The 15,223-nt window shown below is 34.2% G+C and overlaps 2 protein-coding genes across 3 annotated transcripts; one reads left to right on the top strand and one right to left on the bottom strand.

The window, feature by feature from the left end:
* Positions 1-4,195: 4,195 nt before the first annotated feature.
* LOC111367350 (protein NLP9-like) lies at positions 4,196-11,157 on the top strand. Of its 2 annotated transcripts, XM_022988167.1 has the most exons (6): positions 4,202-6,003; positions 6,410-6,451; positions 6,553-7,308; positions 8,884-9,007; positions 9,615-10,773; positions 10,869-11,120. In XM_022988167.1, exons 1-5 carry the CDS (start codon positions 5,035-5,037, stop codon positions 10,757-10,759), a joined length of 3,036 nt encoding a protein of 1,011 aa, XP_022843935.1. In that variant the 5' UTR covers positions 4,202-5,034; the 3' UTR covers positions 10,760-10,773; positions 10,869-11,120. The 2 variants fall into 2 exon arrangements, with proteins under 2 accessions (XP_022843936.1, XP_022843935.1); XM_022988168.1 differs by having other exon boundaries at positions 4,196-6,003; positions 9,615-11,157.
* A 388-nt stretch (positions 11,158-11,545) lies between these two features.
* LOC111366456 (probable peroxidase 61) lies at positions 11,546-14,582 on the bottom strand. The gene is made up of 4 exons (XM_022987212.1): positions 14,276-14,582; positions 12,874-13,053; positions 12,465-12,624; positions 11,546-12,187 (listed from the first exon to the last, which is right to left on the bottom strand). The coding sequence occupies exons 1-4, from the start codon at positions 14,528-14,530 to the stop codon at positions 11,742-11,744; spliced, it is 1,041 nt and encodes a 346-aa protein (XP_022842980.1). The 5' UTR covers positions 14,531-14,582; the 3' UTR covers positions 11,546-11,741.
* Positions 14,583-15,223: the final 641 nt, after the last annotated feature.

Below are 15,223 nucleotides of genomic sequence, written 5' to 3'. Positions count from 1 at the left end.
ACCGTTGCTACAATTCTCCTTGAATATAATGACATTTTCGAGGAGCCCACACATGGATGATGATGTCATCAGGGACTACTTGCGTGCCACGTGTTGCACTTGGAATCTGAATAAAAATAAATTAAAATAAAAAATAGAAGTTGAAAATTTGTAATAAGGTGACAGCTTTGGCCTTTGATTTCGTTGCATGAGATGTCATGTATTTATTTGGAATCTAATGCTCCCAAAGATTCCAAGTACCAAAAAGGAAAAGTCTTTATTCTGACCTTCCTTCTCATTGATGATAATCACTAAGTTACCCCTACTATTGTTTTTGAATTTTACTTGCTTTATTAATTAATTACCTATTAATTTGATTCCTAGACTAGAGGGTTAATGCTAGATTTTCAATAATACATCATTTCACTTAAACCCAAACAATTGATGAAAATAGACTTGAGAAACTTTAATTGCCTAGTTCAAAATAACTAAAAAAAAATAATAAGTCCAGAAGCAAATAACTCAGTTTTCTAATTTCTACGTTTCACAATTGCCAACTATCCATTTTTTTATTGTAATTTTTGATATGATTTACCTTGAGTCAATTATACTCTCTTTTGCGATATATATTATTGTTTTGTTAATATCTTGTATTACTAGTCTTATCTAGAATATTTAAATCAAAGATTTATTTTATTAATCATAGTATGGCAAAATTTATTGTCTTTTCGAGATAGTAGTTCTACGTCCTAACAGAAACGGTACTTTCATGTTTACTTGATATGGTCAGTATCCTTGAAAGGATGTATTACTGGTAAGTATAACTTTACGTGAATTCCTTGATCTTATTATCGTACTATTAGATGTAAGAAAGGCTTTTACATCTCTTTTTTCTTTTCTTTTTTTGTACTAATTTTATATATCAATAAAGAAGCCAAGTTAAAATTCCAAACTTTCCATCGGAGTATATGTAGATTCAAAATTTTATTTTACAAGATCAACTAAAAGATAACAAAGTTACTATTATTTAAACAAAAGTGAGGTTGGGCAAATCGGCTTCTTTACGAGCCTAATTTATTTGTTTGGCCAAACATATTTAATATGAAAAATAATAATAAAAAGATTAGTTAAAATGACAATATTTAATTGTTAAAAGGTTTTAAGAATACTCAAAATATTTCATTTGATTCTTTTTTGTAATTAAATGATGTATTTTTTTTTTCATTGAACATGCCCATTATGGTCAATCTACATCACTTGCGGCTGTTTCACTTTCAGCCCAGAAGTTTAGTGTGTGTTTGATTTGCTATTTCGAGTTCATTCTCAATTTTTAGTTTTCTAAAAAACTCAAAACGTGTTTAGTATATTATTTTCAAAAATGTATTTTTGAAAATAGGGAAAATTTTATACCATAAAACTAAAAATGACTTTTTAACGTTTTGAATATTTTCAATGAAAATACTCAAAATAAGGAAAATGAACTTAAAAATTTTTTTTAATTAAAATAATTAATAAAATCACATAAAATCTACCCAAATACAATTTTAAAATTTATTTTTTTAATTACATATTTACATAAAATTGATGTCGTACTAAATAATCAAATTAATTGAAAAATTGAAAGGTCATAAAACTATTTTTAAAATTTTTAAACCAAACGCATATTCTAGTTTTTTATTTTGAGAAACAGTTTTTCAGAATAACAAACAAAACACGTTTTGTGTAATTTTAAAATAATCCCTCAAAATAGAAAATAGAAAATGAATTTAAAATTGAAAACAAAAATGCAAACCAAAGACTTGTATTCCCAACTTGGGCTAATTGTATATGCAGTCACTCAACTTTTACATCAATTGTAATTACATCACTAAACTTTAATTGACAGCAATCAAATTGCATAACTTCAATTTAATTGTTTTTAAATCATTCTATTTGGATTCTGTCAATCTCCGTCTAACATGCTTACTTAACAATTGAAACTAATGGCCGTGAACATGGCCATCCATGTGGATTTACTTACATGCCATAATAACTGTAAACGAAAATAATACTTAGAAAAATTGTAAGTAAGAAATGCTTATTAAAGAAAAACTTTACTTGTCAAGGTTAAGAAATGCTTATTAAAGAAAAACTTTACTTGTCAAGGTTTTAGACTTTTTTTTTTTTTTTTTTCAAATCAGTAGTCCATTAGTTTCAAAGCAATAGAGAGTTAGAATTAAAGGACGAAGAATTATCTCAATAATAATATAATTATTAAAATGATTATGTCATCATGGTGTTAACTACCAATAAAAGGTTCAATAATCTATTTGCAATTGGAGTGAAAGTTGGTTGGCCGCCATATAATTATGCCTCGCAATTTGCATAAACTAACATTAGGGTTAGGCCCTTGTTTGAGTCAATTTTTTATTTTATTTATTTATTTATATTTTTTTTGAGTTAGAATTAAAGGACGAAGAATTATCTCAATAATAATATAATTATTAAAATGATTATGTCATCATGGTGTTAACTACCAATAAAAGGTTCAATAATCTATTTGCAATTGGAGTGAAAGTTGGTTGGCCGCCATATAATTATGCCTCGCAATTTGCATAAACTAACATTAGGGTTAGGCCCTTGTTTGAGTCAATTTTTTATTTTATTTATTTATTTATATTTTTTTTTCGGGGGGAGGGTGAGGGGGAATGAATTTTTTGAATAGAAATTTTTTGAAGAATTTAGCTTTCATTTGGTCCTCATAAATTTCATTTCATTTTTCTTGTTCCTATATTAAACCTCATTATCTTTAATAAAATAATATTACACATAAACTGAAAACTTTTCATTCTTTTTCATCCACTTATTTTTCGGAAAAAACACTATTCTTACCATTTTCATTACAAAAAATGGAGGCCAAACGGGGGCTTATTGTTAAAAAGTAAGAATATATATATTTTTATTTACATGTAAAGTTATTTTATTAAAAAATATGTGAATAATAATGATTTTTTTAAACAACGATGTGTATAATAGCCCCTGTTTGAGCCTCATTACATTAAATTTCATTACATTTCATTTTTCTCTCTCCTATTTTCAACCACACAATCTTCCATAAAATAATATTATACGTAAATCGAAATCTTTTCATTCTTTTTCAACCACTCATTTTTAAAAAAAAAATACTATTCCACACATTAATTTCTCCACGTAATGGGGGTCAAATAGGGGCATAGTCTTTTCAAAGCATCTTAAACGGAGTTTGCCTTGGAAACTGAGGGAAATATTATTGTTACCATCTTAGGATCTCAAAGTAAATTAAAAAGTAAACCTTCTCTCTCTGGCTTATTTATAGTTAAACAAACCCTCATAAAGTCATAACTCTCGTCTATTGATATATGCGTTGAGCACTTGATGATATTATATTTTTCAAGAATTAGATTCAATTGGTTCATCAGAAACTACTCTTAATATTTCAAAATTTAGAGTTTGACGTTAGGATCAAATCGATCTCCCTAAGAATTGTGAAAATGATGATTTAGGATAAAAATACCTATTTGAAATAAAAGGTTTGGGTCAATAAATAAATAAATAAATAAAAAAGGAAAAAAGAGAGAGACTAATTTATAATATAAAATAAAACTGCCCCATACAATATTACCTTGGGGTTGGGCAAAAAAACCAACGAAACTGATCAAACCAAACTGACTCGAGTTCATTTGGGTTGGTTTGAACAAAAAATTTGGTTTGGTTCGATTAATTTTAATCATTAAAAAATCGAGTTGGATTGGTTTCGATTTAAGTAACCAACCCAATCTGCAAATATATTTTTTTTTGTATTTTAAAATCCATCTTTTTAAATATAAATAATAAAATAATAAAAACACAAATATGATTTTATCTTAATAATTTGTTTACTGTCTATATTTTTTCTACAAAAACTCTAAATATCAAAAGAAAAGAAAGTAAGAAGAAAAAGTGTTTAATGTAAATTTCGAATTTAGATTGTAGTTTTGCTTTCATTTTGGTGTAATTATTTGTTGATAAGTGATAACCATCGAATTTATATATACTTTGATTTTTAAAAAAATTAATTTTTTACAATTTACATTATATATATTATTGATATGAATTACGTAAATATATATACATATATATATAATTTTAACCCTATACAATTTTTTTTTCTTTTACTCGAACTAGTTTCAAACCGATTAAACCAAACCAAACAGATTCTAATCTATTTGATTTGATTTGATTCCGTTTGATTTCAACGATTGAATTAGATCCATTTGAATTGAAATTTATCCAAATCGATTTTTAGTTGCACTAAAAACCAGCCCATGCCCATCCGACCACATCCCTCTCCGTCTCATCGGTTTCCATTTATAGAAAATTTCCCTCAAAAAAGTATCTTTTTATCGTCCCCTTTGGTCCTTGGATTCCGTACGTGTTTGATCAGTTCTCCTGTCCTTTCGACGGGAATAAACATATATAGAAAGTACACAGTAAAGTTTACCTTCCGCTGGAAATTTTACTTATCCCTTTATGCTGATATACGGGTTTTTCTTTTCTATTATTTTCATTTAATACAAGTACAAGCTTTATGTTAATTGGTTATGATGAGATGAATCTGAGCTGGGTTTTGGTTTTTGGTTCTTCTGGTGATTTGATTCGCTGTCTAGTTAGTTAATTCTCGGATTTTTGTGGGGCGATGCGTTTTTTGGTTGATTAGCTTTTTTGGCTTATTCTCTGCAATTATTCTCTGCTGCTTACGGCCGCGAAATTTTCTGAATCTCTGAGGTCAGTTCTCAAAGTTCTTGTCTTTATTTCTACTGTATAATTGACGCTAATACATATACATATACCTGTTTATCTTTTTATCTGAGGGTGTGAAAGAAGGAATGAGTAACTTCATATTATGGGTATTGCTGGGTTTTGTTTAAAAGAATTGGGAGAAAGGGGTAGTTTATGTGAACAATTGAAAATGATTATGGGATTATGGTAGCTGGTGCTCAATACAATATGGTAGGAATTTCCGGCAGTAGATGATTTGTTTTCGGGTCTTTAAATAAGATGGATTACCCTTTTTCGAGTAAAGAGAAGGATGCTGAATATTGGTCTTCACCAAGGGGTCAGATGGAGGGTATGGATATGACATATACGGAGAATGGCACACAGAGCTCGACTTTGGATGGTTCATTTAGTAATATTGCGGAGCTCATGAATGTTGATTCGAACGGTGGATGGTGCTACAGCCCCAATAGTGTGTCAGATCACTTGTTTCCCTCTTTTGCCATGTCGCCTCATAGTTCGATGTTTACAAATTTTTTGCCCTTTGATGGATTGAACTTCGCAGAGCAGTATAGTCCCGGTGTTCCCATGGAAGATGGTGACATTGTGGGAAGTTTGTCTAGCATGGGAGATAGAATGATTTTTAGGCAGATGAATAACCAATTACATATCCCAGGGGATTCTGTTAATGACGGGGTTGATGTGATCCAGAGGAGAAGCAATAGCTCGGGCCAGCAGAATGCGGTTGCTGAAATAGTGCACAGTACAATCCCTAGACTTCCTTCACAATCCTTGGCTGAGAAAATGCTCAAAGCATTGTATCTATTCAAAGAATTGTCTGGAGGGGGTATTTTGGCACAAGTTTGGGTTCCAATAAAGAATGGGGATGTGTACACCTTAAGCACCTGTGAGCAACCTTATTTACTTGACCAGACACTTTCTGGATATCGTGAAGTGTCTAGATTGTTTACTTTTGCAGCAGAATCGGGACCAGGTTCTTTCCCAGGGCTTCCTGGTCGTGTCTTTACCTCGAAGATGCCAGAGTGGACATCCAATGTTGTCTACTACAATAAAGAAGAGTACTTGAGAGTAAAATATGCGGTTGATCATGAAGTCCGTGGATCTGTTGCCTTACCTGTCTTTGAGGATGATTCACTTGAAAATTCTTGTTGTGCAGTGCTAGAATTTGTCACTGTGGAGGAGAAACCCAATTTTGATTCAGAGATGGAAAATGTTTGTCGTGCCCTCCAGGTCAGTTTGTCAGTTTCTGGTACTCTTTTCCAGCATCCTTTTTACTGTTTCTTGCTTAAAATAATATGTCTCCCCTTGATCAGATAGTTCTACCAGTTGACAAGGAACCTGAACCTTTAATAATGTCATGTTCCATGACGTTAAAGATAGTCAAGCGCTAGATAGCAAAACCATTGTAATAGTATTATTATTTAAAGATTTTTTGGAGGTGCAGGAGTTCTTATCAGCTTGCAGCTGAGATCTTGTTCTTTCTCATCACAAACTCCCTCCCCCACCTTGATTTCTAGCATTGAAAGGGTTTACATATATAAGTGTTGCCTACGTGTATTTCTTTTCATTCCCTATTAAAAATTATATTTTGCAGATCAGTATGACTTACTACTGACACTTTAACAAACATATGCAGGCGGTGAATTTAAGGAGCACTGTACCCCGACTTCAATCCCAGGTATCTCTAATATCAAAATGGGAAAAAATAGACAGTTGAATAGTCATATGTATGTTCTTATGTTTGCTTCCATCTGAAATTCTCTTTTTGTTAATATGCAGTCTCTCTCAAAGAATCAAAGGGCAGCTTTAGCTGAGATAACTGATGTTTTACGAGCTGTTTGCCATGCACACAGACTGCCTCTCGCTCTAACATGGATTCCCTGTAGTTATAGAGAGGGGACAGATGATGACGCGATAAGAGTACAAGTTAGAGGATGCAATTCAAGTTCTCACGAAAAATGTATACTATGCATTGCGAGTACAGCCTGTTATGTGAATGACAGTGCTATGCAGGGATTTTTGCATGCATGTAGGGAACATTATCTTCAGGAGGGACAAGGTATTGCTGGGAAAGCTCTTCAATCCAATCACCCCTTTTTTTACCGTGATGTAAAGGAATACCACATTAGTGAGTATCCACTTGTTCATCATGCCCGGAAATTCGGCCTAAATGCTGCTGTTGCTATTAGGTTAAGAAGTACGTATACTGGTGATGATGACTTTATACTAGAATTATTTCTCCCTGTCAACATGAAAGGGAGTACTGAACAGCAGCTCTTGCTAAATAATCTCTCCAATACAATGCAAAGGATCTCCAGGAGTTTGAGAACAGTGTCAGATGCAGAATTACTCGGGCTAGATTCTAAGGTTGGGCTACAGAATAATGAAGTCCAAAACTTGCCACCGAGTACATTATTCAGGAGGAGCTCTGAACAGTCACTGATAGATGGAAATTTAAACTCTGGTGATCAAGTACCCCTAAATGTATCAGATTCAAAGACTACTGGAATAGATGCCGATGGTCCTCCTGACCAGGTACTTTTGGATTTATGTTTGTTAAATTGCTATTATTGAATCTCACCTTTTTTCCGAACACCGCATTTTTGAGATCTGACTTCTGAGATCCTCTTTTTCCTGCATTATGACTGTCTGTTCTAGCATTTTTGCTTCAAAGAGTACCAATATTACCATGAATTATGTTGATAGGCAATTAGGCGTACAGCGAGTTTTCAGACATCAAATTTTATAGCACGTGATTTTACTGTGCTTGTAGGAACTGCTGTTGCTGCTTGTTTCTTTTTTGTCGTCTAATCATTGAACATGGTTTTTGAGTAGCGTTTCACTAAATTCTTATTTTTTCTAATTAGTGGATGTACTGTACGTCATTTTAAGCAGCATCAAATTATAGCCACGTTAACAACATTATAATGTCCTGGTAAGTTAACAGTAAACCATACGAGATATTGCCCCTAAATTCCAAGGACAGCAATAACCTGTAAGCCCAGAAAATTTCGAAAATATACTTTCTGAATATGAATATACAGCTCCCCTTAAATTGGTAACATAATCACACAAAGTCTAGGCCCCAAATACGCCCCCACTTCACCTTTTTTAAAAAAAAAAAAAACTGTATTCTTGGTTTCTGTTTTCGGTTTAAAACAACTGGAAAGTTACCAACTGCTTTCTGGTTTTTGAGAAATTTCTTCTTGTATAGATGAAGGATCTAGTTGCTTTAGATCTCCCATTGAATCTAGCTACAAACAGAAACAGAGTGGTGAAGAAGGATTCACATAGTTTGTTGTTTTTTTGTTGTCGTTGCTGAAGATGAGGGTTGTGGCCCACTAACGTTATCATCCCTCTAGTTAAGGGGTTCACTGAGCCAATTAACTATACATCGTCAGTCTTGAGGAGGTAAGTTATCCGTTATCCGGTCAGTTTGAATATACATTGGGAATTATTACTCTCTACCTGATTATTTCAAATAAGTGAGTGTTTATTGTCATTTCAATTTCTTACTTGCAAGATAAATGGATTTTGATAGAAAATAATAGATTCGCTGGGCTTGGAAGAAAATATGTTATGGGTTTTCCCTCGGCTATAACTTTTGGATGTACAGTGAAAAAAAATGGCATTAATTGGTCTTAGAGCTTATGCCTGTGCTTCCATTGAGGCCCAGGAAAATAAAAACAATTGATGACATGTAAATGCTTGTGGTTAAAAAATTCAGAACCTATGCAACTGACCTTTCTAAATGAACCCTAGAATGAAGTCAAGAAATGAACAAAGTTACATTCTTTGTGCTTTTATGAAGATATTCTTTTATGAAGAAAGCAATATTATTTTATAAGAGGAGTTATGTCTGCTTAAAATGATTCAAGCAATGGAACTTTCGGCTAATTGCCACAAGAACGACGAGTGAAAATGGCATACATGCTCTTGTGTTCAAGGAACTCAAGATGCAAACTTCTCTATTGGACGAATAGTATACATTTTCCTTTGATGTTTTCATTGATTTCTTATTCCCTATAAATATATTTTCTGAATCTCCTTGTTCAGTGTCTTCAATAGATAAGAGAACAGATCTCTTACAGCTTGTTAAAATTACGGCAGACAATAGCTGGATCAAGGAGACGGATGGAGAAGAAACGAAGCACAGCTGAGAAGCATGTCAGTTTAAGTGTTCTTCATCAATACTTTTCTGGTAGCCTGAAGGATGCAGCCAAAAGCATTGGTGGTAAGTCTTAGCATTAACTTGTTTCACAAAATGTTTATCATGAGAGTGCATGCACTTTAGAGAATTATCTTTGGTATCAATATCTATTCAAGGAACCAAACAAGGGGTCAGATACTAGTACTTTGGAGATAGTAGGCTTTTACTAACACCGATCATTATATGTGTGTGTGGTGTGTTATATGAGCAATTGGTAATTTTGGCTTCTAAAGGATTGGTAACTACACTGATTATTCTTATGAAAGGGCGTATGCCAGATTATATCATTCACTGAGAGAATTTCAAATACTATATACAGCGTAATCTGATGATTGTTTGCCTTCTTTTGGGCTGCTGTCTTAACTATTATTGCTGGATTATTATACTTGTGCAATAAAATGTTAATTCATTCCAGAATAGGAATATGATTGAACTGTTTATTCTGAAATCAGAAGGAAAATGGAAGTACATATTACATCGAACTGGTACTTTTTACTGAACACATTCATTATTAAATGGGAAAAGCTTGTGGCATCAATTATATATGATTTGGCCTACTCAGTATGAAGGGCTGTTTGAAGAACTCTTGAAGGGATAGCCTGAGTTTTTATTGTGTTTCTTGTTTCTGCAGTGTGTCCAACTACACTCAAACGGATATGTAGACAACATGGCATCTCGAGATGGCCATCCCGCAAGATAAACAAAGTGAATCGTTCTTTGAGGAAAATACAAAGCGTCCTCGACTCTGTTCAGGGAGTGGAAGGTGGACTGAAGTATGATCCAAACACTGGGGAGCTTGTGGCAGCAAGCTCTAACCAAGATTTTTACCCGCAAAAAAGTGCTCTCTTCCACAGTAGAAGTCAATCTGTCAGAAATCCTGATTCGATTATCCAGGGTGCAATCCCAGCTCCTCCATCTTGCACTGATGTTGAGAGTGCATCCGTGAAAATGGAAGAAGGGTGTTTTGTGGACAAATATAAAGTGCCAAGGTCAAATGTGTTCAGTCCAAACTCTTGCAGCACAGGAGAACGTAGAATAAATGTTCTTATGCCAGAAAGCTGTGATGTCTCCAAATTGGCTGCACTAGATACTGGGTCGTCCCAACCTGCTAGTCTGAACACCGTGCCTTGGATGTCTTTTGGGAAATTTCCACGAGATCCTTTCCTTACTGGAGAAGGATGCAATCAACGGGAGCTAAATAATAGCATGAAACAAGAGGCTTCTGAGTGTCACTTCTCTTCTCGAAGCTCAATCTCCATTGCCGCTGGTGATGATATGAACACTAAGTTTAAAGGTGATGTTGGGGTGGATGGTGATGCCGTTTTGGAAAATAACCAGCCCACTTCCTCCGGAATGACAGACTCATCCACTGGGCCTGGCTTAACAATGAAAGGGAGTTCATCAAGCTCGAGAAGTGGTGGTGAAAGGAAGCATTCTCAGACTGAGGCAAGCTGTGGAGAAAGTGGGGCAAAAATTACAGTCAAAGCTACTTATAAAGAAGATACAGTCCGATTCAAATTCAAGCCTTCTGCTGGATGTCTTCAACTATATGAAGAAATAGCAAAGAGGTTCAAACTAAATACAGGGCACTTCCAGATCAAGTATCTTGATGATGAAGAGGAATGGGTGTTGTTGGTAAATGATTCTGATTTGCAGGAGTGCCTCGAAATATTGGACTTCATGGACACTCACAGTGTAAAGTTTGTTGTTCGTGATATACCTTGTGCCATTGGGAGCTCAGGTGGAAGCAATTGTTTCATGGCAGGAGGCTCTTGATCTGCTATACACAGGTATAAATCTCTTTGCGGAACCTAAATCACCTGGTTTTCTTACTGATTCTAATAGAGGTTTTCTTCTACTGACTGAATGACTCATACACATCCAGCTTCGATGGCATTGATGATTTGTCACGGTTGATTCCAGCAAGAGTCCCGCATGAGAAACAAAGTAGACAAAATGGAGTAACATGGATTGGAGAAAGGGGCCATTTTTGAATATGCATATTGTCGGTTCTACACATAGAATAATTGTTGACGCTGTAGTTGTTGGAAGAAATAGGATGCTCTATGCACAGTAACCTAAACCGTGTGTACTGTAATTTTGTATAAGTTTAAAATACAAAAACATTTAGGATGTATATTGTTTATTTAATAAAAAAAATTGTCTGATATAAATTTATTTTCGTTTTAGATACATATTAACTCTAATTGAGTAACCCTTGAGAGGGTGTGTCGAAGAGTGACCCAAAATGAGCGATGGTGGCCATTTCTCGATATTGTGCCATGACTTAACGCGTAATCTGTGACTAAAGATACTCTTTGGTAGAACAAGAAGAAAAGTAATTGAGGTTTATTTTTGTAATTAATTCACTAACGAGCCGAAGACAAGTTTTTCCTCTTCTTGTTTTACTCGAGTCAACCTATTGTTCCATGTGTATTTTAGTTCAATGCAATTCAAAATCCCTATCACAGTTTAATTATCATGTCTAGAATTTCTGTGCAAACATTTTTTTATATTTGGATAAGTATTATGCATTAACAAAGAAAAATTTATACAGGCATTTTTGCAAAAAAATAAAATGTCTTATGATAGATCATTATATGAACTAATATACACTCGAAGAAAATATGAGATTTTAGTCTTATTAATCAATGTTATTCTCCTTCTACTGAAGGGAAAAAAATGGTGGCTTGTTACTCATACGTGGATGACTTTCTACGACCCCTTTTAGTCGTCACAGAAGGCCTTAATTCGCGTACTATTTAATGTGGGGGTTATTCTTATTCGTAAAATGGCAGTTTCGACGTATTTCCCCCTTGTTTCCTGTCAAAACTTTGAGAGATCCCATCCTGCTTATTGACAGAGAAAATCGCCTGCGGAATTGTTCGTTGCTGCCTGCATACTCGAGCGTCAACTGGTTCGTGTCGTAATTGAACAATAGCTGTTGATCAACTCCAAGTACAGATTGGTGTAAAAGTACATTGTTGTAATAGGCAGTGTTGAACCAATAATTGGGGCCATTTTTTGGTGTCAAGTAAACCGTTTGATTCTGCTCTTGGATCTTGTTCATTTTTTGTGGGCATTGCTCTCTCAGTTTATTTAGCAAGGATGTGTCCATGGTAGGGTCTGGTTTGCCTGTGTTGTTGAAATTGTACAGCCTATCCCTGATGTAGTTGCAATGAGTTATTCCCATTGTATGTGCTCCTGAAGAAGATAAACAAGTGCACATATTAAGGTATCAGAGGACAATGATTACATATTAAAATTATCTTTGGTGAGCTCCCTCACGTGCAAGTTGGTTCTTTTTTCTTATCAAAACCTAACACGTGCACAATTCATTTAATTAAGGACGGTGAGACTCGAACTCATGAGCACCTGCTCTGAAATCATGTTAAACTATTTGATTTAAAAAAGAATCGATTCGTCTATCAAATAAATCACCATATTGCTGGTGCATATATTGAATGGAGAAATAGAATACCTAGGAGGGTTGCAAAATCTTGCACATCTAAACCTTTGGATTGGAAATATGCCAATCCAGATTCCCAAGAAATTGAGGGTGATGGAAGATCCACCCATGCAGCTTTTGATTCAAACCCATCTCTTCTCCCCAATAACACTGGATATGATGGTGCACCTGCCTGTATAATCATTTAGTACATATTCAATTTCAGTCATTCGCCGTAATGTATGCGTACCGCTAAAAAAAAATTTCACTTTTGACAAAGAAAATTTGATTGTAAAAAGTCATTTTTATGTTGTTTTGTCAAAAAAGGATCGTCGTAAAAATTTTCGAAACCGAAATATTGAAAAAAATTTGTCGTTAAAAGTGAAATTTTTTGTAAGGTGTGTACATATACAGAAAAAGAGTTAAGCGGGTTAGTTCTTACAAGATGAAGAGCGTCCCGGGCGGCAAGGTTAAGAATGTCGGAGCAAGAGACGATGCCTGGGCATCGATCTTCGAGGACAGTTTTGATTTTGTCAATGATTATAAATGCTCCTAAACCTGCATTCTGAGGGGCTGTTTTCTCCGTATGTGGACCATCTAGCAGAATTGATGCATCACAACCCTGCATGTAGCATGTATTATAATACATCTCCAAATGTGGAGTTTGGACGATGTCGAAAGTGAAATTTCTTGTAGTGATCAATCTTAATGGTTGGAGTGCATTATCAAAACCCGATTAATGGACTTTTTTAGTACATGTGCAAAGGATTTCAAAGGGACAAGTTAGCCAAGAACCATCATGCTAACTATTCTGGATATTCCGTAATGTTCCGACTATTGACGGAACATGAGAAGCAGATGATCATATACATCCTCTTTCACTTAAACTCGTATTCAATTTAATTTATTAAGATTGGGAAGTGGTTTAAGCATAATTTAATATCATAACAAGTAAAAACATTAAAGTTTTAAGTGAAGAAAATGATGGCCTCGAGCATTGAAACATACCATACATAGAGGCTTAGATTTAGGATCAGTTTTGAACTTTATAATTTTCCAAATGTAACCCTAGTTGTACAAAATATGATATGTGGGATATGTGTTTTTTTGTATATTAAGGAGGTTTCAAGAATTAAGAATAATGAAGTAAGGAAATACTTGATTGGTAAAAAGAATTCTCATTTTCTTGTCCAATTTAGAACTATATTTGCATTTTTGGTTTGTATTCTCGACTAAACAAGACAACTTACAAATTTTATTACTTACCTCTCTTACTTGACTCCATCTTATCCTCTGTAATTTAATGCACCAAACACAATCTTAATGACAAATTTAGAAAACACATTGAGTGACTAAATTTATAAATCATTTATAAATTATTAAATTGACAGCTAAAACGGAGTTTAATTTATTGTAATATTTTCATCAATAATAAACTAGAAAGGAGTTGTGCCAAGCAAGTTGACATCTGTTGTTCTCCTTTCGTTTTCCCTATTTTGCTCACATTAGAGAGCATTGGTAAATGAACCATGCTACAATAACTGGGAGGAAGACAGTCTCCCTAACACAGGCCCCACAAATAGAGGGGAGGAATAGTTTTTTATTCAAGTGGGACTCATGACGTGTGAGAGACGATCATCCTTTCTGTCAACCATTTTGGGTTACTTTAGCATTTTCCTTAGAAAATAGCAAGTCGACAATAGAAGGATGGTGAAATGGAGACAACATATCTCAATCCGTACCAAACAGGTCAACATTTTTAAGTTTACATATTAAAAAAGAAAGCAGAATTGCAATTTGTCAAACGAAGAGATAAAAGCATTTAAGTGAGGAAATGAACCTACATTAACCATGCAATCTGCATATAGCAACTTGACCAGCTTAGCAGTGATGCTGTGATCCTTATTCCAATACACCTGCACTTGGTGCTTAACGAACGCCTCCGCATTTGCACATGTATTTAGCTTCTTGTAGTACTTCCGTGTCAGATATTTCGCGTCCGGCGGCAGCCCTATCGCCGCCTCGGTACGGCTCAGATGCAAGCTCAACACCCCCACGAACACGACAAGAGAGAAAAGCAAATACCCTTCTCTCTCCATTTCAGTTCAATGATGTATATGGATTGCAAACAGTATATATGAATTTATATGTATTATTGCACCCAAGTTTATATGTAACAACTGAATGAAATGAGCTACAATATATAGAGCCTCGGCACCATAAAATTCATCAACATTAGCAAGCTGGAAATTCATAAAATAATCGTAGATTTCTTGATTTTCATTCCATTTCTGTCAATAATTTATAATTTTTACTATGGAGTTAATTTCACTAATGGTCACTGAAGTTCAATAAAAAATTTAAATGAGTTATTAAAGTATTTTTACGATTCATTTAGTTACTAAAGTTAAATAAAGTTACATAATTGGTCACTCTGTTAGTTAGACTAGTGCCATATCTGATGTAGTACTCTGTTAAACCTTCATGTGAACTGGTGGCTGATAAAGCGACAGATTCCTTCTTGCTAGCCTCATGTACTAGCTTTGTCGTGTTTTTTAGCGTCCAATGAAAAATAAGGTTAGAGATAAAGGAAGCGATTTATGTTTTTTTGGCTTCACGCGAAGTATTTTTCTAAGAATTGAGTTTTATTTTAAAGGTATGTAATTTACACCACAATTGTTAGTTGGTGTCAAAGTTTAATAGGCCGACGATTGATCGGTGTGGATGCGGCTAAATGGGGACCAATTACTTAATATTATTTAACTTTAATGACCAATTTGAAATTTTTCTTG

This window comes from Olea europaea, chromosome 18, assembly GCF_002742605.1.
Source record: "Olea europaea var. sylvestris chromosome 18, O_europaea_v1, whole genome shotgun sequence".
Taxonomy (NCBI): domain Eukaryota; kingdom Viridiplantae; phylum Streptophyta; class Magnoliopsida; order Lamiales; family Oleaceae; genus Olea; species Olea europaea.
The sequence above is the reverse complement of the archived record's forward strand: the minus strand, read 5'-3'. Positions and strand labels throughout refer to the sequence as shown.

What these genes read in the sequence shown, in the direction of transcription:
- LOC111367350 (XM_022988168.1), top strand. Translation starts at nt 5,035, where the DNA reads ATGGATTACCCTTTTTCGAGTAAAGAGAAGGATGCTGAATATTGGTCT. An exon ending in TACCCCGACTTCAATCCCAG is followed by an intron (nt 6,452 to 6,552) that starts GTATCTCTAATA and finishes GTTAATATGCAG; the next exon opens with TCTCTCTCAAAGAATCAAAG. An exon ending in CCGATGGTCCTCCTGACCAG is followed by an intron (nt 7,309 to 8,883) that starts GTACTTTTGGAT and finishes AAATTACGGCAG; the next exon opens with ACAATAGCTGGATCAAGGAG.
- LOC111366456 (XM_022987212.1), bottom strand. Translation starts at nt 14,530, where the DNA reads ATGGAGAGAGAAGGGTATTTGCTTTTCTCTCTTGTCGTGTTCGTGGGG. An exon ending in CCCGGGACGCTCTTCATCTT is followed by an intron (nt 12,625 to 12,873) that starts GTAAGAACTAAC and finishes ATGATTATACAG; the next exon opens with GCAGGTGCACCATCATATCC. An exon ending in AGATTTTGCAACCCTCCTAG is followed by an intron (nt 12,188 to 12,464) that starts GTATTCTATTTC and finishes TATCTTCTTCAG; the next exon opens with GAGCACATACAATGGGAATA.